General features: G+C 35.8%; 1 protein-coding gene across 6 annotated transcripts in view; it reads right to left on the minus strand.

The window, feature by feature from the left end:
* The window catches only part of UNC13C (unc-13 homolog C), a 557,967-nt gene that overhangs the window by 396,596 nt on the left and 135,468 nt on the right, over window positions 1-25,903 (minus strand). For all 6 annotated transcript variants that reach the window (XM_070236389.1, XM_070236405.1, XM_070236396.1 and 3 more), the window contains 2 exons: window positions 24,049-24,071; window positions 23,397-23,461 (listed from right to left, as the gene is read on the minus strand). In XM_070236389.1, the coding sequence (XP_070092490.1) occupies window positions 23,397-23,461; window positions 24,049-24,071 (88 nt within the window). The remainder of the gene's footprint in view (window positions 1-23,396; window positions 23,462-24,048; window positions 24,072-25,903) is intronic.

Raw genomic sequence — 25,903 nt, forward strand, 5'->3', positions numbered from 1 at the left:
TAGTTGAAAGCCTGAACGCTTCCCCTTAAGACTGGGAACAAGGTAAATACGTGCATTCTATCACTTCTCCTTAGCATTGTACTGGAGGCCCTATTCAGTGCATTAAGGCAAGAAAAATAATAAAACTCATATACAAAAAGGAAGTAATAAAACTGTCTGCATATGTAGTCAAGAAGATTGTGTACACAGAAAATCCTAAGCAAGCTGCAAAAATGAAAACTAATTGCTGGTTTGGGCAAGATTGCAGAATACAAGATTATTATTAAAAAATAAATTTCATCACTCATAATTCATCTCTAAGAAATTGAAAAGCAAAATTTTGTAAGTGCAATTGACAACAGCATCCAAAACCATGAAACTCTTAGACATGAATTTAACAAATACTTGCAAAAACTGTATGCTGTAAACTATAAAAAAGAAGTGCAAAGAGAAATTGAAGAAAACCTAAATAAATGGAGAGATATCTCATGTCCTTTGATCAGAATACTCATTATTTTTAAGACGACAATCAACCAGCAATTGATCTAGAGATTTAACATGTTACCAATCATAATCCCAGCAGACTCTTTCAGTAAAACTCATAAAAATTTATATAGAAATTCAAAAGATTTAGAATATCTAAAAAAAATCTTGCAAAAGAAGGACAAAATTAGAGACATATACTACTAGCTTTCAAAGCTTACTATAACGGTGTGATATTGGCATCAAGAAATACAAATAGGTTGGTGATCAGGATAGAGTCCATAAATTGACTCACTCATAAAGATCAACTCATTCTCAAACCACCTGTGTGGTTACGAGCTAATGGTTTTTTTCCTATTTTTCTCCTTTTATCACTCTGTAGTTTTAGGTCTGAGAATTCTATCACCTGAAAAACTCTCTATTTCATTAACATGTTGTATATTTATCATATACAAATGCTTCTCACGTGGAAATCTATTGTTATTATCAGACATGAATATCATGATAGAGACAAGCTTTTCTCACTTCTTTCCTTCTAAACAGACAGGTGAGAGCGAGGTCTTATCTGAAAGCAACAGGAACCCATTTTGATAGCATTTAACTTTTAAGGAAATGTTTATGGAGCTCCTACTAAATAACACGCACTGGGCTAGGTATAGGAGTACAATGATTGACAAAAAAAGAGATATCATCCTTGCTGATGTGACGCTTACAACCTGTGGGAGAGGAGATAGATGTCAAACGTTATCGAATAAAAGATACAGATTCACAAACTGTGAAATGTTCCCTGAAGGAAAAGCACTGGCTGCAATGAGAGAGAACAGGGGGACCTAACATAAACTATAGAGGCAGGGAAAGCTTCTTGGAAGAAGGATCCCATAAGCAGAGATCTAAGGTGCGTACAGAAGCTGGTGAGGAGAGATGAAAAGTGTGCCAAAGAGCACTCCAGGCAATGAAAAGTGCAAGTTTAAATCCCTATTGCTGGAAAGTGCAATCGGCATGTTTGAGGAAACCAACAGGCCCTGATGGTGGGCAGTGTGGTGAAGAAAGGAAAGATGGGCATGGGGTGAGATAGGGGAGGTGGTCTGGGCCTTTCAGGTCATGTTAGGGGTAGTGAATTTTAATTCTAAGTGTAAAGAGGTGCCATTATTGAAAGAGAATGCTCCTGGAAACACCAGTAGTTGATTGAATAAGTTTTGGAATTGACAAGAGAGCTTAGTAAGGTGGCCAGTAATGTGGAATATACTAAAAAATCAATGTGTTTCTACATAGAGAAAATCCCATACTTAGGAAGAGGTTGGATTCTGAAAAGCTGTTCATAATTCTATTAGAGCATAAATTCAAAATGACTAAGAGAAATTTAAGGTTATAGCCAGTAGATGCTTTCCCCCCAAACAGACTTCTGAATTAATCCATCAAAGCTGTTTAACCAGATATAGTCTTCTAAACCTTCTCTCTGGCTTTTTTTAAAGGTCTATTTTCATCTATATTGAGAAAAATGTTAAGCAAATCCCACCCCCTCTAATGGTCTTGGCCAGGATCCACTTCTTTAGTAGCTGGGTTACTTCCAAAAGTTCCCTTGCCATTTATTTTGATGTGCCTATTTGGATGGGCTTACCCTACCCAACCTGTGATAGTAGTTTCATCAGCAGGACTCTATCATGCTTCCCCTTCCTCTGAATTAACATTAGGTTAATAGGTGACCATGCTGATATTTGATGTTCCAACCACATGCTTAATATTTTTCCATTTCATTAATCACTTTTATTGATCCTTGCCAATTATTGTTGATTGCATAGACACAGCACGTTATGTGTTGCAATAGTCATTCACTTCCTTTCAAATGTTTGTTTTGTCAAAAAATGTATCTCATATACACATACAATAATTATATTTTATTTTTAAGATTTCTTTGATTTTCTTTACTTTTTAAAAAAATTTAATTCTAGAAATCTGCTTTCTAAAGTTCTTAATGTTCTGGCTCTCTCATTGCTATTGAGTTTAACAGATGTAATGGGATTATTATATCCATAAACTACGTCAAAAATAAGCACAGGAAGCAAGCCACAGCCTGGGCTGTCCCAGAACACAATGACTGTGGACAAAAATTCTTTTCATCTGATGTTAATGGGCAAAGTAATAAAATTTTGCTTTGGTGCATATGAAAGCCGGAAGTTGAAAACTCTTAAGTATAAGAGCATCTGTATTAGAAAGAACCAATTAGAAAATGAGTGTGAGATCCCAATCACACAAAGAACAAAAGACATTTAAATACTAGCAACAAACTACAATAAACGTAAACATAAAATTATAAATTATATAATATTTCAACTGTAGAGTTTTTATGAAATTGTAACACTTATCTATGAACAAACAAAAGACCAAACAAATTTTAAAATTATATCTTTAAAATAATAGTGAAAACAACCAGGAACTTTTTCAAGATGAGGAATATGGAAATAACTATATATTTAAGTGTATTTCTTGAAAATACTAACCCAATTTTTTATTACAAAAGTTTTTACGCATTCAACAAACTTGTAAGAAAGGTTTAAGGGAATACTCTACGCCCATCACCTAGATTCTACCATTATCATTTTACTGTACTTGCTTTATCACATATCTATCCATATATTCATCCCACTATCCACGGAATAGTTTTCCCATTATCCATAAGAGAGTTCTGGTTGCTTCACACCTTTGCCAAAATTTGGTGATGTCAGTTGTTTTAATTTTAACCATTTTGGTGAGGGTGGAAATATCTCATAATGGCTTTAATTTGAATTTTCCTAAAGACTAATGATGTTACAGAGTTTTCCTTGAGCATATTGGCTATTTCTATATGTTGTTTTGTTAAGTGTTTGTTGAAATCTCTTGCTTATGTTTTATCGGGTAGTTCAACTTTTTACTATCGAGTTGTAGGATTTCTTTGTATAACCTGCATCCCAGTCCTTTGTCAGATTTCCCAATACGTGGCTTGTCTTTTCATTTTCTTAATGGTGTCTTTTCTTGAGTAGAATTTTATTGAAGTCTAATATATTTTTTTCAATTATCAACACTTTCTGTGATCTAAAAACAAGAAATAAAAATATTCTTCCATATTTTCCTCTAAAAGTTTATTTTAACTTTTATATTCAAGTATATGATAGATTTTAAATTACCTTTTGTGTATAGTTGAGGTTTAGTTACCCACCTCATACGGATTTTCAATTATTCCAACACCATTTGTTGAAGGTTTTCTTTTCCCATTGTACTACTTTGTCACCTTTGTTGAAAATCAAACAACCATATTCGTGTGGGTGTATTTCTGGACTCTATGTGTTCTGCTGATATATTTTTCATTCTTATGCCATTTTCCACTGTTTGACTACTGTAACTTTATATTATATCTTGAAGTCAGATGGTATATGTCCTCAAACTTGTTCTTTTTTGAGATTGCTTTGAATATTCAAGCTCTTTGCATTCCCATGTTAATTTTAGAATCAGTTTGTCAATTTAAAAAGAATTATTAAATTAACAATAATTTAAAAAATTACTTAAAAAACAGCTTTCCGGGATTATGACTGGGACTGACCATAGAATTCTCATTGTTTCTAGTCCTGCAGTGCCAACTGGATTGGTTGTTAAGAAAAAGTAAATCCAAGTAGTTTATAGCAATCCAGAGCACTTGACACTGCTTCATATTTGATAAGACACATACACACTATAGTCATTAGTTTAAGTGGCCCCTCAGGAAGGCCTATGGTTCTGGAAACCCTGTTGAATTGACAGAATAAAGGCTGCTTCCACTTGTAATATCTGTTCCCACTGAGGAGGTGTTAGCCCCATGATCCTCTCCTTTTTAGTTTTAACACTGTGCTCCTGACATTATAAAGAATCAAATAATTTAATGAGTATTAACTTCCAAAATAAAGTGGTCTTCTAATTTACATTTGAGAACATAATTCTCCAACTAGGAAAAGAAAATTTTTTCTATGCCAGCTAATGGAAAAGATAATAATCGCTTTCTCAGGTTGCAAGTAACTTCACTCTGCAAGTTTATTCTTGAACTCATGACTACAAAAGAGATTATAACCTCTTAAAGAGGATGCATCAGAACAATACCTAGCATAGCACTGAGCACCTAGCACATACTGGATAAATAGCTTCTGTTAGATTGACGATAGAGGCAATCCCAATTCTCAAGAACCTATGGTAGTGAATTTGTATAAGAGGCTCTGGTTATAAAATAAGGCATCATGTATAGGAGAGAAGACAGGAAACTGAAAAGAACAGTAAATGTTCCAGAAGATCCAAGTGCTCCGATAGGAAAGTTTAAAAATGATTCAGACCCATTAAAGAAATAGAGGGAGAGTGTATTCATTTCCTACTGCTGCTATAACAAAATGTCACGAATTTAGTGGCTTCAAATAACACAAATTTCTTACTTACAGTTCTGGTGAGAAGTGCTAAAATCAAGGTCTCAGCAGAACTGTGTTCCTTCTGGTGGCTTTAGGGGAGAATTCATTTCCTTGCATTTTCCAGCTTCTAGAGACTGAAGCTGCCTGCCTTCCTTGGCTTGTGGTCCCTTCCTTGCATCATGAACAATGACCTTGGCTTCCTTTCCATCATCACATCTCCTTCTCTGAATCTAACCCTTCTACTTCTTTCATAAGGGCCCTTATAATTGCATTGGGCCCACCCAGATAATCCAGGATAATTTCCTCATTTCAAGATCCTGAATTTAACTACATCTGCCAAGTTCTTTGCCATGTAAGGTAACACATTCACAGGTGTCAGGGATTGGGAGGTGGACATCTTTGCAGGGCCTTTATTCTGTCTACTACAGGGAAAGAGAGAAAGACAAGAAAATCCTAAAATGTGGTGTAACTTTACTTTATCTAGAGGTCTCCTCTCATCTATTCAGGGAACATAAGGTGAAAAGTCATAATCAAACTCAGTGACCTTGGATTATTCAACTTCTGCGTTGTCTAGATTTTTCCCTCATGCTTAATCTAGTTGAGTTTGAATGGGGATTATTTAGGGAACTATTTTAAACACAGAGTAGAAGTTTTAAAGATAGAGCTCTGTAAGAGATTAGAGAGCTAATGAATTAACTGGAAACTAAAAATTATGTTAACCAGAATGTAAACTAGTTTGTATTGGATGAAACAGAGGAAGGTGGGGGAAGATTCTTAGGTCCAAAGACCCCTGGAGACCCTTCTCACTAATAGCCAGGGAACTGTCTGTTTCTTGGAACTGGTCTAAAAGAACAAAAGACATAATAAGAGAAATTGATTTAAAAGTAAGACTCTGATTTTGACAAAAAAGAACCTTCATTAGACAGTGAAGGTGATAAAATATCAGAATGCATTTTAAAGGGAAAGAGGCTTTGAAATCTCCTTGCCAGGAGATCTTCCAGCATAAGGCCACCATAGTTAAAATGTTCTTTTGGATTGCAAAGCCTGGCCCACCGGGGTGATCTCTCTGAGTGCCTTTTGGTTTGTCCATCCATGATTTCATAATGGCACAAGCCAAGGGATTTGGGTCTGTAGATTCTGCAATCACAAAGGATGAGCCCTAGAGTGAACCAAACAGGGAAATGGACAAGTCTCTGCTTTTCTAATGAAATTACCAAGGATTATATTCTAGTCACTTGCCTGGGCTCACATTAGCCCTTTTGAAGTTACAGGTTGTTATTTGACATAAGAAAAAAAAAATCTTTAACAGTAGACACTTGTCATACCCCCACACATGCACACACACAGACTTATAAACAACAACAATATGACACTATCATTTGTAATTTCCTAATTACTAGAGAGCGAGGCAGCATGAAAATGAGAATTCTGAATCCCCAACATAAGATTTGCACTTCAGCAAAATCACAAATCCCTCTATGACACAGACATAGAGTTGCTTGGAAAAAGTCAATCTTCCAACTGACCAGAGGCCTACTGTATCCAATATAAAACAAAACACAAAAAGACCAGAACAAAAGGAAAACAACTCTGAACTTAGAAAAATAAATATTGAGATCTTTATTCCCATTAAAGAGACATTGTGGCAGTCTTATTCTTAATTCTCCCAATTCATTGAAACATTATTAAATTAATAAGTATTTAATTCGGCCATCTCCCTGGACAAAGCCATTGGCCGCAGGAAGTCTTATATCACTGTCATACTAAGCACATGTGCCTGGCAGCAAGTCATGGCTTTATAACTAATGTAGCCTGAGACCGCCATTCTCTGTGCCCAACTTGGCCAGCTTGTTTCTTTTTATTACTGAATTTATAGAATGATCTTAAGATTAAATATAGATCAAAGAGTGACTTATGATAGTCCATTGAGTGTGGATAAGCTGAGCTCTTTTGTTTAAGGGTGGAGCTGTCCTGTTACTCACATTGGCTTTTCCTAGCTCATCTTAGATGATGTATCATAGTCCAATCTGAATGTACAGGTACAGGGATTTTTCACATTACAAAGCATATTCAATGATTGAGTACTTAGGTTCTCATTAAAATATAGTTTGATCTTTAAAATCTAAACTCACTATCAGAAAGCTATCAGAGATATACATATTGAAGCATATTTGAAAACATGAAGGAATCGTTAATAACCAGCTTGTAATGAACGTTTGCTTTCCATACGCTATATGTACATTGTGCAAAATGCTTACATATGGTGGTTCATTTAATACTCATAGCAACAGAATGAGGTGGAAATTGTAATCATTGCCTTATACAGGTGAAAGAAATAATTTTAGAGAAATTAGGTAACTTGTCCATGGTTATACTTCTGAATATCCGTTTAGCTAGAATTTAATTCCAGATGTCAGAATCTTATACCAATTTTAAAGTTAGTGAATTCCATTTCTAAATCAAAAAAGAGGATGAATGACTATAGATTTTCATAAGTTAGTCTTGGAACACAAGTAATTCAAGTATGTCCTGGAGTGATTGACAACTTATTACAGTTCCTATGACACAGCATGTGTCATAACTTTGTTACTTGGTATAGGGAAGAAAGAATTAGTATGCATTGTTATGAGGGTTTAGCAACATCCTTCTTAATCATTCAGCCTAGGTTTTTATACTTGATCTGTGCCATTTTCATCTAGCTTGTGGAGTTGAATCTCAAATTTCTATAATAGTCCTCAACTTTCACCCACGATCCAGCCCTCACTCTTACTGGTCTACCCAACATTTCTGTTGGTTGTCCATTTCATAGTTTTCCCAAGGTAAAGACGTTTAAAGCTGAAGTTATCATTTATTCTGATAAAGTAGTCCCTATGCTCTCTTTTTGTCAATAATATTCCAAGTCTTCCAATTGTCTCGTCTCTAGTATATATTATATACAACTTCCACTTCAATCTTTATACAACAAAGACTTAATTTTTTTAGCTCACTTTTCAAATTCCTTCCCTGCCTCCTGATTGCCTAAAACTGGTGTTTTAGTCAAGGAAGGACAGGATACACAGGTGACATAATACTATCTAAAAGAAAAGGAAGGTATATATAGCTCTCCCCCTGCCTTCACAAAATTCTGGTACTTTCTCTAGTGCACTACTGCCATAATAGTGAGCCAACACATCCTTTGGATATTTAGAGTTAGAAAAGTCGGTTAGAAAACAAACAAAAATTTCATGCTTCTTAGCTGATGATCAAGGCCCTTCCCAAGCTGACACTGGCCTATCTTCAAAATCCTCCTGTCCCAGTAATACCCCTGTGAACCTTAATCATTTACCAAAAGGAATCACTAATTCCCACATGTAAGTCATTGTTCATGCCAGAAGTACGGCCTTAAATATCAGGAGATCATTAATGCACATTTCGGCCATGAGGCCACCTGGTTTTTCTTGTTTTGTATTGTCCCTTAAAATTCCTATGCCTGTCTTATCCCCTCAACTATCTTTTCAGCTAAATGCAATATGCACAAGGAGAGAGATGGCCTCAGACTTCTGCATTTTCTAATCAAAAAAGACCCTAGAAGTAACAGTGATTTTGCACTTGGTGTACAGTCAATAAATGTGTTGATTTGACTTTGACTGAAATGATACAGTCCTACTCCTAGGATTTTCCTCTCTACTCAAATCCATTGATATTTATATTGTGTCAGATTTTTACTGTGTTCATTCTGCCTGGTCCAGTGGTCACAATAGAATTTGAATGCTAGAGAGACTTGGAAATTATTATATCAGCATGTTTACTAGACAGTTATATTGTAGCCTGCTCAATGGTGGGCATGAAACAGCTAAAGTGTAATAAGTAAGATGTAATGCCTTTAGGAAGATGTTTAATGGTGTGATGCACGAAATGTCAAGTTTCTAAGCAGTGGTAAGATCTGTTTTCAGCTTTAACTCCGAGAACTTGGCCCCTCCTGTCAGTTAGTGAAATAAAACTCTGCTCATACCCCAGCTTGCAATAACAGGAAGGAAAAGGCTTATCTCAGTTGAGATGATAAAGCTAATATCTAGTTAATAAAAGCAGAAAACTACACTGTAATACACACAAAAGGGAAGAAGTTTGTCAGTATCTGCCATGTCTTCAGTCAAACATCAATGTTTTTAGAAAAGGGAGGCAGCCCTACTGAGTTCTACTTACTGTAGCTTTCTCAACGAGGCAACAGAACAGATTTCTGTTCTACCCAAGTTTTCCTTCTATCAATTCAGTTCAGAAACGGGCTCTCCATTCTACCTCTTAAGGCCTTTCTCTTTCCTGTTCCTTTGTCTTTCTTGAGATAAGATCCTTGTATTTTCAGGGGGCAAACAATACGAAATGTGCCACATAGGGGACTGAAGTAGGTAATTACTTTTCCAAACTTGAATCCATGCATTTTCTCAGGCAGAAGCACAGAGAAGTGGAGCTACATAGATAGAAGTATACTGCCTAATTTAATTCTCTAAATGAGAGCTTCTATTGAGCTACACATGCGTTACAGGTATGTTGAACTTCTCAGAGAAACTCTCTCAGCATCCAGTTGGGGAAGCCAGAGTCACTCAGACCCCCTAGGGTGGACAACTAATCCTGGTTTGTTCAGGACTTTCCTGGTTTTAGCACTGATAGTCCTGCATCCTTCAAAACCCCTCAGTCCCAAGAAACCCCATCTCTGGGACTATAAGCAAAGCTTTTACTTTTCCAATAATGTATTATAAAACTATTATTTTTGAGTGCGCCAGCTGAAAAAGTTAAGATCCACTAAATTATCCTGTGATCTAATTGTTATGATTATAATCTCCATTTTTCAAATTTTTCAAATGAGGCATTATGACTCACTAGGTTAAATGACTTACCTGAGCTCACCCAGCTAATAAATGGTGGAGTGAAGACTTACAACCAGGCCTTCTAAATCCCAATTCTGTGTATTTACCATTCTACCACATTATTCTCTGTCTTTTGCTCGGAGATGATGTAGCATTTTCCCCTCCTCAGATCCCACTGACTGAATGGAACAAGTGAAGATAGTATTTGCCCTCACTTAGTGTTTTATGTCTAATTTGTCCCCTTTGAGTTGTTTACCCACTTAGTGGGGTAGTGGGCAGGTGGGGGTGCTCAGCAGTTTTGCTTGGTTCTCAAAGGAACAGTTCAAAGTCACATACACCCTTTTTTCTCCTTAAAAGTTACTTATACGGCCAGGGTAGCTAGGTAAGGATGGCTTAACACACACACACAGTAACCAGAATTCTTTCCCACGGATGTTCAGGTTTTCTTGATGAGTCTGAATTGCCATGTCAGGCTCTTTGTTTCCTTACTGTAAGACTTCTCACAAAAATCCTCCTGTCCTCCGAATTCTGCTGCCTATCATTTTGATTACTATTAATCCAATCTTCCAGCAAATGTCTAAATCTGAAACCCAGTTGCAAGTACTGTCCAAGTACTCTCTTCAGATTGTATAAATCAATGGGGGCAAATACATAATTTGAAAAGACTTTTCACAGATCTCATCACATTGTTCAAGTTAACTCTCAGCTCTGATCCAGATAGGATACTCTGTGGTTTGCAATCCATGGTTGTGTTTAGTCTTGCTCTATAGCTTTGGTGCTTCTTACACTTGATAAAAATAAATGCATCTTATCATCGAACTTGGAGAATCTTCTGAGATTCTGTAGTTGTCACTCTGTAACTCTGGAACAACTATTTCAAGTATTGTTTCCTGAAGGGATCTTTATAGGTAAAAACTGTGTGCCAGATGGTATCACCTTACATGAAAAGATTTATATCCAGATCATTTTGAGCAGCAGTGGCTTCTACTGATCTCATGCTTTGGCCTTTCCTACCTGGGACCTTAGAGTCTAAATATCAAGATAATGAGCAGGAGTTACTGTGATGCTTATCATGGTAAAAGGACTCAAAGCAAAAGAGACATCTGCTATGCCTGAGTGCACTGGCTTCTCGAGACTAACGTCTTTCTAAAAATTAAGTTTCTTGTACTTTTGGCAGATGAATCTGCTCTGGTTAATGAAAACTATACAGTCATGTGAATATTAATGCATAGCTTCTTCTCTCTCATTATCATCATCATCCGATAGTTATTTTTCAACCACTATGTGCCCAGAACACCTGAGACATTTTCACAAGATGCAAGTATTAAAAGTTATAGATATAATATTCAAAAGGTTAATATACTTAGTCAAGCATTTAAAGTTTTAACTTACCTGTCCAAGCACATCTTCCACTCCGTCATAGACTCTGACGCATTATCGTACAGTACATTTTCTTGCCCATGGTGCTATTCAAGGTTTTGTACTGCTTCCTGCTCTGCCTTTTCTTTTCCATATCTGTGTATCAAAGTTCTGCCCAAACTTCAAATCCCAATTCAATGCCATCTTCTCTATAGTCTGCCCTGTTAACTCCAAATTAGAAATATCTTCCTTTCTTAAGTTTTCAGAGCACTTTATCCATTGGAAAGTAAATCACTCTTTACCCTGTATTGTAGCTGAGGTAATTAGGTAAATACCAAAAATGAGATTCTGATATTTATGTGGCAATTGCTACTTTTCATTACTCCAAGCATAGGGAATATAACATTATAAGTAAAGGTAAATATATGAAATAACATTCTGCTTTCTTCAATTTTGAGAAATATGCAATTTTGAAGAACATTTAATTGCAGGTACACATGCTTATAGTAGATTATAAAAAATAGCTTCAGTTCACTCCTCCTGTAAAGAAACAGGGTCTATTTCCATGTTCTGTGAGTCCTAGCTGGATTTACAACTTGTTTGGGGCAATAAAATGCAGCAAAAGTATTGGTTGTCAGTTCTAGCCTTGGCTTCAAGTAGACTTGCAAGCTTCCACTTGTTTCATTAGAATCCTTCACTACCATATGAACAAGCTTGGTCTGGCCAGCTGGACGATGAGTGACACATAGCCCAATCCCCTTTCTTGCCCAGACAATAGCCAGACACCCATAGACAATAGAACTAGCCCATGTCCGGCTGACCATACATGCATAAGTGAACGCAGACAAGATCAGTGGATTCATTATTCCAAACCACTTGAGTTTTAGGGTGATTTGTTACACAGCACCATCTACCTGATACAGTGACTATATTAGGATAGAAGGTAATAAAATCTACAGATTGGAAGAGCTTTCAAGAATTAAGCATCTGATATTTAAATTTCCTTTGCAACATTTCTAACAAGTGATCACACTAGTTATTTAAATCTCTCTAGAAATGGGAAACTTAGTTTTTGCAAAGGCAGCTCTTGTTGGAAATTTCTCCTTATATTGAGTAGAAGTCTGCTTATCCATAATTTCTCCAGTGATCCTTGTCCTGCCTTCTGGAAAGCTCATGGTAATTTAATCCCTTTTCCACATCTAATCTTTTTTAAGACCACAGACATATTCTCACTTTAACTTCTTTTTTTCCAGATTCAGCATCCCTGGTTCTTTTGTGGGTTTTCATGTGTTATGATTTGAGATACCTTTTCAATCTGCTTGCTTGAGCTGCGAGCTTGCTCTTCTGCTGACACCCTGTCCAAGCGTCGTGCCCTGCACTGAGCACAGCAGTCCTGAGAAGCAGTGGAGCTCTGTAAGCAGCAGAGCTATTCGTCCCTACTCCACATACTGCACTCCTCTCATTGAACTGGAAGGGTGCTTCTCCCACAGGTCCACTGCACTATCACTACAATCGTACTTTATTTGCCACTAGAGTCAATGAATACCTTAATTTTTTTCATTCATTGACATTAAACTGTATTCCCTCTCTTCTATGAAGTCTGAATTTAAGACCTTCCTTTAACCCTAATAGTGAAAATTAGGACTGTTAGAAACATTCCAGTTCTTTTCTCCTTTGAGGCAGATGATAGGGTTGCACTTCAACTCTCCCTTTAAACTTAGATATTGTCATGTGATTTGCTTTGTCCATTGTAACATAACAGAAGGGAGGTGTGTCATGATGTCTATGTGCCACATCTTAATTTCCCTACAGTGAAATCATGAAAGCATATGTTGAGACAAACCTCTATCAGCCTGGTTCCCTGAGCAACTATAAAGAGTAAAGTGCATCCTTCTCGCCCATATCTATATGCATTGAAAATGCAGTATGAGTGAGAAATAAACCTTTATTTGATTAATAAACTGAGATTTGGTAGTACAGTGTGTTACTGTATTGTAATCTAGCTTATCCTGACTGATACCCTATTTATATTTCATCTAGCTAGATACAGCTCATTGCTGTAGTATAAGATCTTTTAGATATTAATTCCATTATCTAATACACTAGTTATTTTGTCTAGCATAAGGTGACCCTCAAATATTACAATCAGGTTTTTTTATAATTCCATCTAATTCAATCAAAAATAACCTGTCTAAAGGCAATTCCTGAAACACTTAAGTAAGAGCCCTTAACTAAGATACAAAATCATTCGTGAATTATCACATTTTGGGTCCAGTTATTCAACCTATTGTTAATCCATCTATGAGATCTTTTCCTAGGGCGTATTCTGAAAATCCTTAGCAAATGCCTTTCTGGAATCTAGATAGAAATGTATCCACAACATGTATTTCATACACCTATTTAGAAACTTTGTCAGACCAATACACAATGAAACATTAAGTTCAAAATATAAAATTATAAAGAAATGACCCAGAAATAAGCATTGTTTATTTGCAAATTATATCAATTTGGTATAATAGTGAAGCAGGTAAGCCCTGGAGTTAGGTAAATCTCATTCAAATCTCAACTCTGATACTTAGTCACTGTTTGACCTTGACTATGTTTAATGTCTTCAAGCTTCAGTTACCTCATGTGAAAAACTAAATATCTATTATAACATCTACCTCAAAAAGTTGTGATGAGAATTAAAGGAGGTAGTACATAAACAATGCTTAAACACAGGCAGCCTGTACTGTAACATTTCAAAAAGTATTAGTTATATGATAATTATTAAGAATTTGAGACGTTATCTCCATTTTTAAAATAACATCTAAAATGTTCCTTTATATTTACCCTATGACATTTCATGCTGTTTCTGAATACCACAGAAGACTAAAAACCATGAACTACTTAATTTCCTAGTCTTCAATTTAGAATTTGTCATATCTGAGAATTATGGTATGGTTCTGACAGCAAGATGTTTAATATTTAAGAAAGTATTGTATTAAGCAAACCTATTACTTTAAATAAGGAGTGAGTAATGACAAGCTTATAGAAGAATACTATTTTACTAGCAGTGATTATATTACTCTACTCTGTAGTCTACTATAAAAGGAAATCTATATGATCTACCTTCATGGAATATGATATTCATTTATTAAAAGATACTTAAGAATACACTCAATATAAGCTTTATTGGGCAATACAATGATCAAGCTCAGTGCTCTTCTTTGTTTTTGTAAGGCATTTGTTTATATGGCAGCTGTACTCAATAGCCATATCAATTCAATTTTTGAAGGAACCAGCAGGTTTAGGTGTCATGGTACTCATTATAATTGCAATCTTATTTAGTGGGGTTATTTTCAATGTTTTTTGACTAATAGCTAGTAATTTTCTAACACAAGTGATTATTCTGCTCAATGTAACAGATGATATTTTCCATAGTTACTGAACTGGTACCGTCTTAAGATTGACTACTTGAATACTGTCTTCATAATGGATGTATCAGTGATTTTAATTTGCTACTCCTCAAACACATAAAATATCTGGAAGGCATTAGAAGATTAAACTTGATTCTGTGTGGTGTCTCCCTAAAGATTCATTGATTTTCTAATAAATTTAAGCCAAGCCAGAGACTTAGAGGTCATGATTAAAGATCTGTTTTAAAGAACTGAAAGGGTATAGTAATATGTAAATTCAGTAAGCAAATTAAATACAGAAAAGCCTTTAGAAAAATGTGCTTCTTCATAGTAATTTTTTTCTCCAACAAATATGCTTTTCTCAGGTTTCTTAACTAGGAATTTTATTTTCTGAGGCTGGATTGATCCTAGTAGCTGCTACATTAATTAGGTTGGTCCTCCTGTGACGCTCAGAGTCAGAGAGAGAACAACAAGCACTAACTTGAAAGGCATTTTGTTTTTTTTGAGGTGGAGCCTGGAGCAAGGAAAGAAATCTTGAGTGGGAGTCACAAAGGTTAGGAGGTAGGATCAGCACCGTGCTTAAGCTTATGTTGGTGGCTTTACTTTCCTGAGAAAAGATTTGGCCTCAGGGTCTGGGCATATAATATAACTTCTATTACTAAAGTTGAGGTGGGCTTACCAAGTACTAGTTTTTGGAAAGTGAATGATTTGGGATTCCTAAAAGAGTGTCTCAAGTACTATGAGGTGAAGTTAACACTTTCAGAAACTAGGGAAAGGCAGACTTCTTGCTGGGCACATTTTTGATTGGCAGTCACCTGAAGATAAAAAGAAAAACAGGACCCTTCTAAGGAACCAACCAGTGCTGTGCACAACAATTATAAAAGGTCCCGGCGCCAGGAGCTCTCTAAGAGAAAGTTGTCAGAGTTGATCGTGGCTGTGGTTTCCTTCCCTGAAATGAAAACATTATCTGCATCCCAGGTTAATATGGATGAGGGCTTATATGAAGCCTCTGTATCTAAAATGTAAACCTATCTTCCTTAAGAATAAAAGAGTGGCCTTTATGCAATGAGTAAAATTTGGTGTTGCCCTTGCTTGCAACCCAGAATGATCCTGAAGTTTCATATTCTTACACACTATTAAGAAACAGAAATGTAAATATGATTTGGGAGAATTTTCTACGGTCTACCTTCTAAGCACAGGATGGCCTGTACTAGAGTAGACATCAGGTTTCTTGTGGATGTGTGAGGATGGAGAATCTGTACCGTAATATCACTACCAGAGGACGGGGCGTCTTATACAGTATCCCTGGATTGACTGTGGGTGATACTCAAGTGTCCTTTCTGTGTTTATAGTCTGTTACTGAATAAAAAAGACTGTTAAGCTACACACTCAGGCCAGAATATGACATGATGCAAAAGTGTCAATCTCTAACTTTGTGAACTATAAGCTATTACTAGCTTGAGGGTAACAGCTCCGTTTTCTTAATACTTTGAGTGAGTTCTACGAATTCTTTGCCACTATCTATGTAGGAAAAAATATGCCTAAAAGGAATTATTTATAATCCACTCCAAGAAAACTATGGAGTTTATAACACTGGTTTAGCTTGTAGTTAGTAACTTTGATCTTACTTCCACAGGTACTTTGTCAAAGTGTATTTCCCACTAAGGGAGTCCATGGTTGTGGTCCTGGTGTCTTGTAGGTCCACACACTGAGGGAATCAGCCTAGTGGTTGGTCTCTCCGGTTAATATCAAAACACACTTTAAGGTCCCCATGACTTCTAAATAGAGAAGATATCAAATTTTTCCTGTAATTTCCATGACAGCCTAGTGAAGCATTTCAACTGTCCGTGAACTGGAGAACTGATTGCTGGTGGTAGGCCAAAGTTAGAGAGGTAGGATTTTTCTGGCCATTGAAGCAAATGGCTTAGTAACGAGTTCTTGACAGATTGGTTTTAGAAAACTGGTGGCTTCATTGCTGGCAGCTTTCCTTAGTAAGAGGCTCTCTATCAAGGTAAAATCTAGGTATACAGGATATAATGTGTCTGCTTGCTCAGAGGACTGCAGGCAGTGTTGAGGACTACTGGGCCTGGTACAATCAAGAGTATACAATAGGATTGGGACTTCCCCTAGCCTCACGCGAGATCCTTTGCTAGCTGATATAACTACCCTGTGGCATGACTGTGTCCAACTCTAGCTAAAAGATGCCAGGTTTTTTTCATCTTGTAATGGACTAAGCAAGACAACTCCCTTTATTACATTTATAAAGAACAAGGTGAAAAGGGTCATTGAATATTAATCACAAAAAAACTCCTTCCTACAGAAGTAATATGGAGCTGATTAAAGGAAATCTTTAATACAGTGTGAATTTATATCTAGAGGGTTCTAAAGGGCTAAGGTTTTCAGATAGGAGAATGAAAAGATAAAATTTATATCTTAGCATTATGAGAGTAATATTTTTACCAATTTGCTCAATACAACCTTCAAAAGTTTCTCCAAAGTAGACAAAAGGGAATTCATGATCAAAAGCAAAGTGGGCTCCTGATCAACCGGGGTTAGATATAATACAAGAAAAATCCCTTGGTGATTTTTTTCTTGTAAGGGCTTAGTAACAGTGAGTTTGGGGGGTGGGTTAAGTGGCTTTTAAACCTCAGAGTATTTATGTGTGTCTCATCCTGAAGTCATGATTGTTTCAGGAATAATTTTTTTCTTATAATGTGATAGACCTGAATCTCCTAAGAAGTAGTAATTCTAACCAATTGATCTAAGAGATTGCCTTTCTAAAACAAAATTTATCAGCAAGGCACTATCACAAGCTTTATGGAAGGAGACCTAAGTGAAAAAGTCAAACTCTGGGCCTTTAAAGAGCTTAAAATCAAGTTGGAGGATAGGAATCTTGTTAAATTTATGCAACTTTAGAAATTAACGTGTACAATAGGAATGACACAAATAAGTAGGAACACAGAAAAGGGAGATAATACTTCTCCATTGTAAAAAGAAAGAGAGAAATAGAAATCAAGAAGGATATTCAAAGCCACGTAGAAAGAGCTATACTTTACATTGCAGAAGTGAGGAACCATTAGACACATTTAAGTAGAAAAGGACTGTGCTTTTCACAGTGTATAGATTGAACTTAATGTGGAAGAAGGAACTGATGAAGGAAGTTTAGTTAGATCACTTTGCAATTTCCTAGGTAAAAGGTATTGACGACTAAAACTAGATTGATGGCACTATGAATAAAAATAAGTTGAAAAAATTATGGCCATGGTGATTGAATTGCTACGCAATAATGAATTGTGAAAGTAGACCCTGTTTGAATTCTGATAAATCTTCATAATAATTAATAATCTCTAATCCTAATTCATTTCTACCTATATCTATAGTGAACTCCTTCTGTACCAAATCCCCTGGGTGGGGGTTGGGGGGGGGTGGGGCAGGGAGGAACTCTTCCATAAAATCAACTAACTGGAAAGTCAAAGAAAGACAAAGCTTCCATTTTTTCTCCAAAGAGTGACCCGCTATTGCGACTGAAGTAAAGTATTATGTCGGTGCTGTCATTTTCTTAATATTTGGCAAATTTAGTTCAGAGCATGAAAGGATGTTTGTGTAGGATGAACCATTGACCCAGGGAAGGGATTACAGCAGTGGACACAGCCATTGACTAGTCTTAGGGGAATTTCTGGCCCTCTCCTTGAGAAGTAAGGAAGTTACCCAAAAGGGTAGGGAAGAATCTGATTTATGGGCTAAATAGGAAAAAATAAAACAACAAGTTCTCGCTACCATGCTTCAATGAGAAAAGATGGGTTAAGAGCCCCTGGAGAGTAAGAACAAACTGAGTTTCATTGTTAAATGACTGACTTTATGCCCTGGCTAAACATGGAGATCAAGACTAGGAGTGGAGAAAAGGGCATGGCAACAGTATGTAACCTCCTAAACTTTATAGAAAAATATAAAAGCAATATCAGAACTACAACAGCAATATTAAGAGTATATTAAACAAACTATGTCCATATATTGTGCAATCTAACTCTTGTCAGTTTTCATAACAGTAACAAAACTCACTATTTTAATCCAAGTAAATTTAAAAGCAAAAGAATTTCTCAGAACTTTGGTTAATAATTGTTCACACTCACGAAGTTAGTTGTTTACTGCAATAATTGAACAACATTGGAAATTTCAGCACTTATTTCATTTTTTTTTGACAATTGTTTTTATTTGAAAATGAGGTCAAAACAGAAGCTTCACTTTTTTTATTTGGCAATCTTTAAGCATCCTGCCCTTCAATGATATCTCTATTTTTTTCTCACCTCTCTCAATGTCACCTCTTTCCTGACAACGTTCAGTAATCCTGGTAGTGGCTGTAAAGCAATCACAGATTCCTGGGGTTAAAGAAAGCAGCTACAGCCTAGTTCAGAATCATGGACAGGGGATAAATCATCCTTCACATAGGCTCTAGGAGCTTAGTTCTGTGAGAACTTGAAGCAATGACTAGAGAAGAAAAGGAACAAAAAAGATAAATATTTCCTCTCCAAAACTATCTGTCTTTCCCCTGTCCCCACCATTGTCTTATCTATTTTCCTGAATTGTGGTACAGACAAGGCTGGTACCTTAAGACTAGAAACAAAAAAAAAAGAGAGAGACAGAAAGAAGACTTGAAATGCTTATCTTGCAACCAACGAAACTCTAACTACAAATGTCCAGGGAAGGATAAATTTAAAGTAATATGCAATCAAAGCACCAAAGGAGTGTCATTCTAATTTAAAAAAGTGATTCATATTTTGAGAAGGTATTCATTGACTTCATTCACTATCATTTATTAAAGTAGTGTCACCAAATTGACTTATAAGATGCTGGGTAACCAAGGCCATGTATCACTCAGATATCCCTCAGAGAAAATATTCTCAAATAAGTGTAGTTAGATGGCAGCCTTCAGCTACCACACTTCCAGAATTTGCTGAAATATTCATCCAAGTCCACACTCTCCCCAAGCTGCTCCCAACCAATGACTGAACACAGTGGAGGTAACAGAGCTGACCACTTATGCCCAAGGTGGGACTCCTCTAACAGGAAAACTTTTCTCTAGGACTCTTCATTGGTCTGACACTTTCTCGTAGTCTCACTGCAGTCAATTTAAGGCTTTTCACACCCAGGCTTCCTTCCTTCCTCCTCTCCTTTCACAGTTGTCAGATCTATATCAAGTTCCAAAGGCTTTTCTTGCCTACATCTGCTGTTTCTTCACATTATCTCTGAAATGTTTCCACCAAAAAAGCTATTCTAATTCTTTCACGTTGGTGTGTGCTTCTGGTATTACACTTTGCTTACATATATGACAAAAGTTACCAAACAATTACAAAACGACTAAGAGATGTGAAATATTAAATTTAATGATTTCACTAAAACATCCATCCTTCCAGCCTTATCTCTTTCTTCTTCTGTTCATTTTTTTTCTCTCTCTCTCAATTCCTTTTCTAGATCCTGTCTGAATTTACTGTGACAAATTGGAAAAACAGAATGAAGTTTGCCACGTCTTTTTCAGCAACACTTTTAGGAAATGTACCCACACAGATGAGCAGAAATTAGACAACAGTACTGCTAACTCCATTATGTGTTTTCAGTGTGTATAGACTGTTCTTTTGTGGGGTTTTTTTTGTTTGTTTTTTTGAGGAAGATTAGCCCTGAGCTAACATTTGCCCCCAATCCTCCTTTTTTTGCTGCGGAAGCGTGGCCCTGAGCTAACATCTGTGCCCATCTTCCTCTATTTTATATATGGGATGCCTGCCACATCATGGCTTGACAAGTGGTGTGTAGGTCTGGGCCGGGCAGTGAAACCCAGGCTGCCGAAGAGGAGCATGTGAATTTAACTGCTACACCACCCGGCCAGCCCCTAGACTGTTCTTTTATTGACGCTTAAGAAGGGGGAGGGAAAGATGAATGTGTGGTTTAGCTCTGAGCTGACTAGGGATGCTGAAGGTAGAGGAGTGAATGATGTAGCAGCATTGTCATGAAGAAGCAGTGACTGCTTATCTTGAAAGTCTGCTCCAGTTTCAGTTTCCCAGAACAATGGAAGTTCTAATATTTAGAAGAATTATAGTAATATTTCATTTTATTAAAAATATTTATAGGGGCCGGCCTGGTGGCACAGTGGTTAAGTTGCACATTCTGCTTCAGCAGCCAGGGGTTCGCCGGTTCGGATCCTGGGTGCAGACATGGAACCACTTGACAAGCCATGCTGTGGTAGGCATCCCACATATAAAGTAGAGGAAGATGGGCACAGATGTTAGCTCAGGGCCAGCCTTCCTCAGAAAAAAAAGGGAGATTGGCAGCAGATGTTAGCTCACGGATAATCTTCCTCAAAAAAACCCCACAAAAACATGAAACAACAACAACAACAAAAAATATTTATAGAAAAAGTAAAATAAGAAGCAAATCTTTCTGAAAGAGGCTATGATTGAAGGCTTATATTTAAATGTACCTTTCAGGTTCTTCAAGAGGAAATAAGCATTCAGATAATAGCAAATTCTCTTGATAACTGCAAATTATTACCCCTTTTCTATATCATCATAACTCCAAAATCCCTAGGAAAGTCCTCATAATAGGCAGTTTCTGGAAAAATGATGTGGAAGGGATCTATTCAAAATGCAAAGATGACCTATTTTAACTAGACATTTACACACCATGCACTTAACAAAAACCTGGATGTAGATTAACTCCATTGCTTTGACACTGATAAAGGTCCATATTCAGACATGAGTTACAGAAGCAAGTTGCTATGAAGTAACGGATGCTGAAGGCAAGGAGGAGTGGTGCGGGAACTATAAAATCATAAACTCAGATATGCCTCCAAGATCATGACATACAACATTGTTCATAATTAAATTGGAATTCACCTTAATTATTTTCTAAGGCAACCATTTTATTCATTTTTGTCAAGTTATTTTTTAGAGAGCTTAAAGAAAAACAGTACAGTTGTCCCCCTATATCCACGGATTCTGCATTGTGGTTTCAACCAACCGCAGACCACAAGGCTTGTGATAGTTGCATCTGTACTGAACATGTACAAACATTTTTTCTTATCATTATTCCCTAAACAATATAACAGCTATTTACATAGCATTTACATTGTTTTAGGTATTATTCTTAATCTAGAGATGATTTAAAGTATACAGGAGGATGTGCATAGGTTAAATGCAAATACTATGCCATTTTACATAAGGCACTTGAGCATCCATGGATTTTGGTATTTGGACCGGTCCTAAAACCAATCCCCCAAGGATCCAAGGGACGTCTATATTTGTGGCATCAGGGAGAGAATATAATCCACTTATTACTGGAATTTTCTATGGATAATCCATAGTGATCTTTTGCCACAGCTGGTTTTCATAACATACTTAAATCATTGTGACATTACAATAGGAATGTGAGTAATTCTTCACATGTTTGTTTTAAGGACATTGAAGAGTTTATAGACCTAAAAAATAACATCTTAATTACTTTTATTTAGGAAAATCAAAATAAAAATGGTCTATGTTATTATTCAGGAGCTTTAAGTTTGAAACAAAATTTCACGTTTTATTTGAAGTAACGTAAATGTATTTAACAAAAGATTCATTTTAAAAGAATGAAATTCTTATAAAAGATAACTGTGAAACTATTTATTTGCCTAAAATAAATCTAAAAGATGTATCTAAATTTTGCTTCTACTTATATTGTACACAAATGTATTCAAATTTCAACACTTATAAAACAACTTATCTATCTATCCATCTTGTGCATAAGCTTTGGTCCACATATTACACTTTAAAAATCTATTATATGTTTGCTTCAGTATTGTTTACAATGACACCTAGAAATATTCTTGAAAATCCATTAATAGAAGGAACAAATAAATATTACGTAAGTGTCTTGAAATATTTGCATCACTTAGAAATAATGAAGTGGAAAGTTTTCAAGGCATGTTGTTAAATGGAAAAAAGAAAAGGAAAGGAAAAAGAAACCTCAAGTTGCAGATGCAATATAGCACAGTGATTAAGACCATAGACTCTGGAACTAGACTAAGTTTGAATACTGATTTTGTCACTTACTTGCTGTATGAAGGGAAAGTTTAACTGCTTTATACATTGGTTTCCTCATTTGTAAAAAGGAGGTCAAAACAGTACTTACCTCATATGGCCATTGTAAGGATCAAATGAGTCATTAATATGAAACAATTGTAACAATACCTACTACAAAGTCAGTGCTACATTAGTGCTCATTTATTTACATACATAATGGTCTAATTTATGTTAAAAGCACAGAGATATACAATATAAAACTACTTATTCTATATGAACATAGATATGTATGCAAGCACACAAAAAAAGGTGTATGAACATACATTCCAAACTGATACCAATGTGTAATTATGAGCATTAAAGGAGATCCTTTGCTTTTTGGTTATTTTACATGGAGAATATAATTCGTACATTATTTTTGTGATTAAATTCTAAATACATTTTTACACCCAATAAATGTAACTTTAAAAAATGGTGAAGATTACATTCATTGACATATTGACATAGAAGAGTGTTCATGCACATATCAAGTGCAAACAAGTAGATCAAAAGATAGTATTAATTGTATTAATATGAAGTCATTAATGTAAAATTATGTGGTTGTATTTGTGTATGGAATGATAATATTAACAACTAATCTGGTTAGGTGGTTTTGACTTTCTTCTTTATATAGAGAGAGATACATGAATACATAATTATACATGCATACATATCTATACAGTATTTTTTAAACTCTATGAAAACTACTTTATTGTGAAAAAATAGCAATAGTGAGGCTAGCTAATTATACCATCATGCAACATCCTGCATTCAAAATACATATGTTGACAGCACAACCAAGTACCATTGGTGAAAGGAATGAATTAGAAAGGTTATGAGTATACTTACCCACCAAATGCCTGAAGTGCAGAGAATTTGGAAGCATCCAAATCATTGCCACCTACTATTCGAGCCTTAAATGAAAAACAAGAAAACAAAAACAAAAACAAGAAAAAACAGGCTTTTAGCATACTACAGCTGTGTATACGTGAATTTGGGACACGGGTCAACTGCACTAGACACGTAACACCTAGTATGACAGATGCTAAGCAGGGTCAGCTCCAAGTCAAAGCTACTGTGTTTTTGTGAGTGGAGGTTTTGAAATTAGCCATCAGCATTTAAACAAAAACACTGGCAGAGTCCGGGAAAATATTATATTTCAAATACTATTTGCCCTTAAAACTTGGTATGTGCAGTGAAGTCATGAATCAGTCAGAGAGATCATAATTAGCCAGACTTAAGAACAGATGCTGAGTTTGACCGTAGCAGACCCCCAGGTTGGCAAGTGTAAGCTAAAGTAAGCGCAGCTGGCAAGGTGTAACCTCTTCGTAAATGCAACATATCAGGGCACACTTAAAGGACAACCAAAGAATGGAAAGCTGGGATAACATGCACATTTCACAACTAAAACAGAAGAACCAACACAGGTCTAAGATGTCACAAACAAACATGTACAAAAGACAAGATCCCTCAGGAGGGAAGAAAAAGTATGATTTAAAACCTTTTCATCCACAGAACTGCTATCTGAAAGAGAATCAGGAAAAGAGGGATAAATGTTAGATGGAGTACTTGTCAAGAAATCATATAAACATATACATGAGCAAAGTGTTATTGTGTTACATTGTTTAAAATCATGAACGAACAGAATTTCAAGGCTGAACTTCAAGAGAAGAGAGATAGTTGGTCCTCACCATTTAAAGAGCTGGAAAATGAGCCAGAATGCTTGAAAAGTATAAAAGTGTGATTATGGAACTTAATGAAAGACAATGCATCATATAAAGAAAAGAACACAGTTGAAGAATCAGAAGTCCTAGGCTCCAGCTGCTCTGTCACTTACTAAGTGTTCTAAGGGTTCTGTCACTTACTAAGCACATTGAGCAAACTACCAAATTCTCTGGAGTCTAGAGTCTAGACCTAGCTCTGAAATAAAGTCACTAATACTTTGCCTATTTGCTTCCAAACATTGTTGAGAGGATCAACTGAGATCAATATGTGAAAATAAACCTCAGATGACTATATAAATTAAATATGTTTTGATAAGGGACTGTTTATTCATGGCTTCTCATATCATAGAACTTGAGCTAAAGATTAAATATATTTCACCTCTCAAATAAGGAAACTGATGCCTGAAGGGGTTAAGTGAGTTGATTAAGATCACAAAACTAGTAAATGGCAGAAGTGGGATACAAATCCAGGGTCCTGATCCCCCCTTTACTGCTCTTTAGATCCAATGTTCAGTGAGTTGAACAAAACAGTGAGGGATAGTTGGTTTACAGTTCTCCAATGTAATTTAAGATAAATCACAAAGTCCACATTTCTTAGTTCCAACTGCTCATGGGCCCAAGTAGATGAACAATGGACTACTAAGTTTTTTTTTTTTTTTTAGACTCAAGTCTAAATCTGCCAGGGTCATCGTGGTATGGTTAATTTCTACCTGACATAGTACATTGCTCTTAAACTTATTAATCAGTTTTGCTTATTAGCACAAAGCTGGAGGAGCTTCTTTATGAATACAAGCTGGCAGAAAGCTAGAACTGGAGTGACCTTGGGGTTCATGTCGTCCAAACTTCTCATTTCTATAGATGAGCCCCAGAGAGGTAAAGATTTACACATTGTCATCTAGCTCGGTGATGACCTTTATTGATGAAAATCTGAAACATATTTGTTTTATTGACTCGTTAAGTATAAACTAATTACCATACCTAAATATTTTTATGCAATATTTTAGAGATTTACAACATCTCAGGGTAATATCTTTGAATATAAAACAGGGTAAGGCAAAATGTAAAGTAATAAAAGACCAATCTTATTTATAGCCATAAATGTCTTAAAATACTACATAAATATATAAAATAAAATTCAGCATTATATCAGAAGAATAATATATCACATACTTGAAGATTTTATCACAAGCATGATTTAAAATCATGGAATAAACTATATGTCATATTAACTGGTCAGAAAATATGTATCTGCATTTGAACAGGCACCAAAAAGTCATTTGTTAAAATTTCAAAACCATCTAAATATTTTTTTAAACCTATTTAAAATGGGATGGAATGAGTCTTCCTTAAGTTTAATATGTTAAAAAAAATCTTTCAGAGTCATCAACTTAAATGTAAAATATTAGCGCCTTCCTGGTATCATTAAAAGTAAACAAAAATATCCACTACCATCATTTTAACTTATTTCTAGAAATTCTGACCAATATATTAAAACGCAAAGCAGAAATAAACAATATACATGTTAGAAGGTAGGATACAAACTTATCATTTTCAGGAATTACAATATTATACCCAGAAAATAAACAAAAAAATCACCTGGAAAGATTAGAGTTAATAAAATAGGTAGAAAAG

The sequence above is a fragment of the Equus caballus genome, chromosome 1 (assembly GCF_041296265.1).
Source record: "Equus caballus isolate H_3958 breed thoroughbred chromosome 1, TB-T2T, whole genome shotgun sequence".
Lineage (NCBI taxonomy): Eukaryota > Metazoa > Chordata > Mammalia > Perissodactyla > Equidae > Equus > Equus caballus.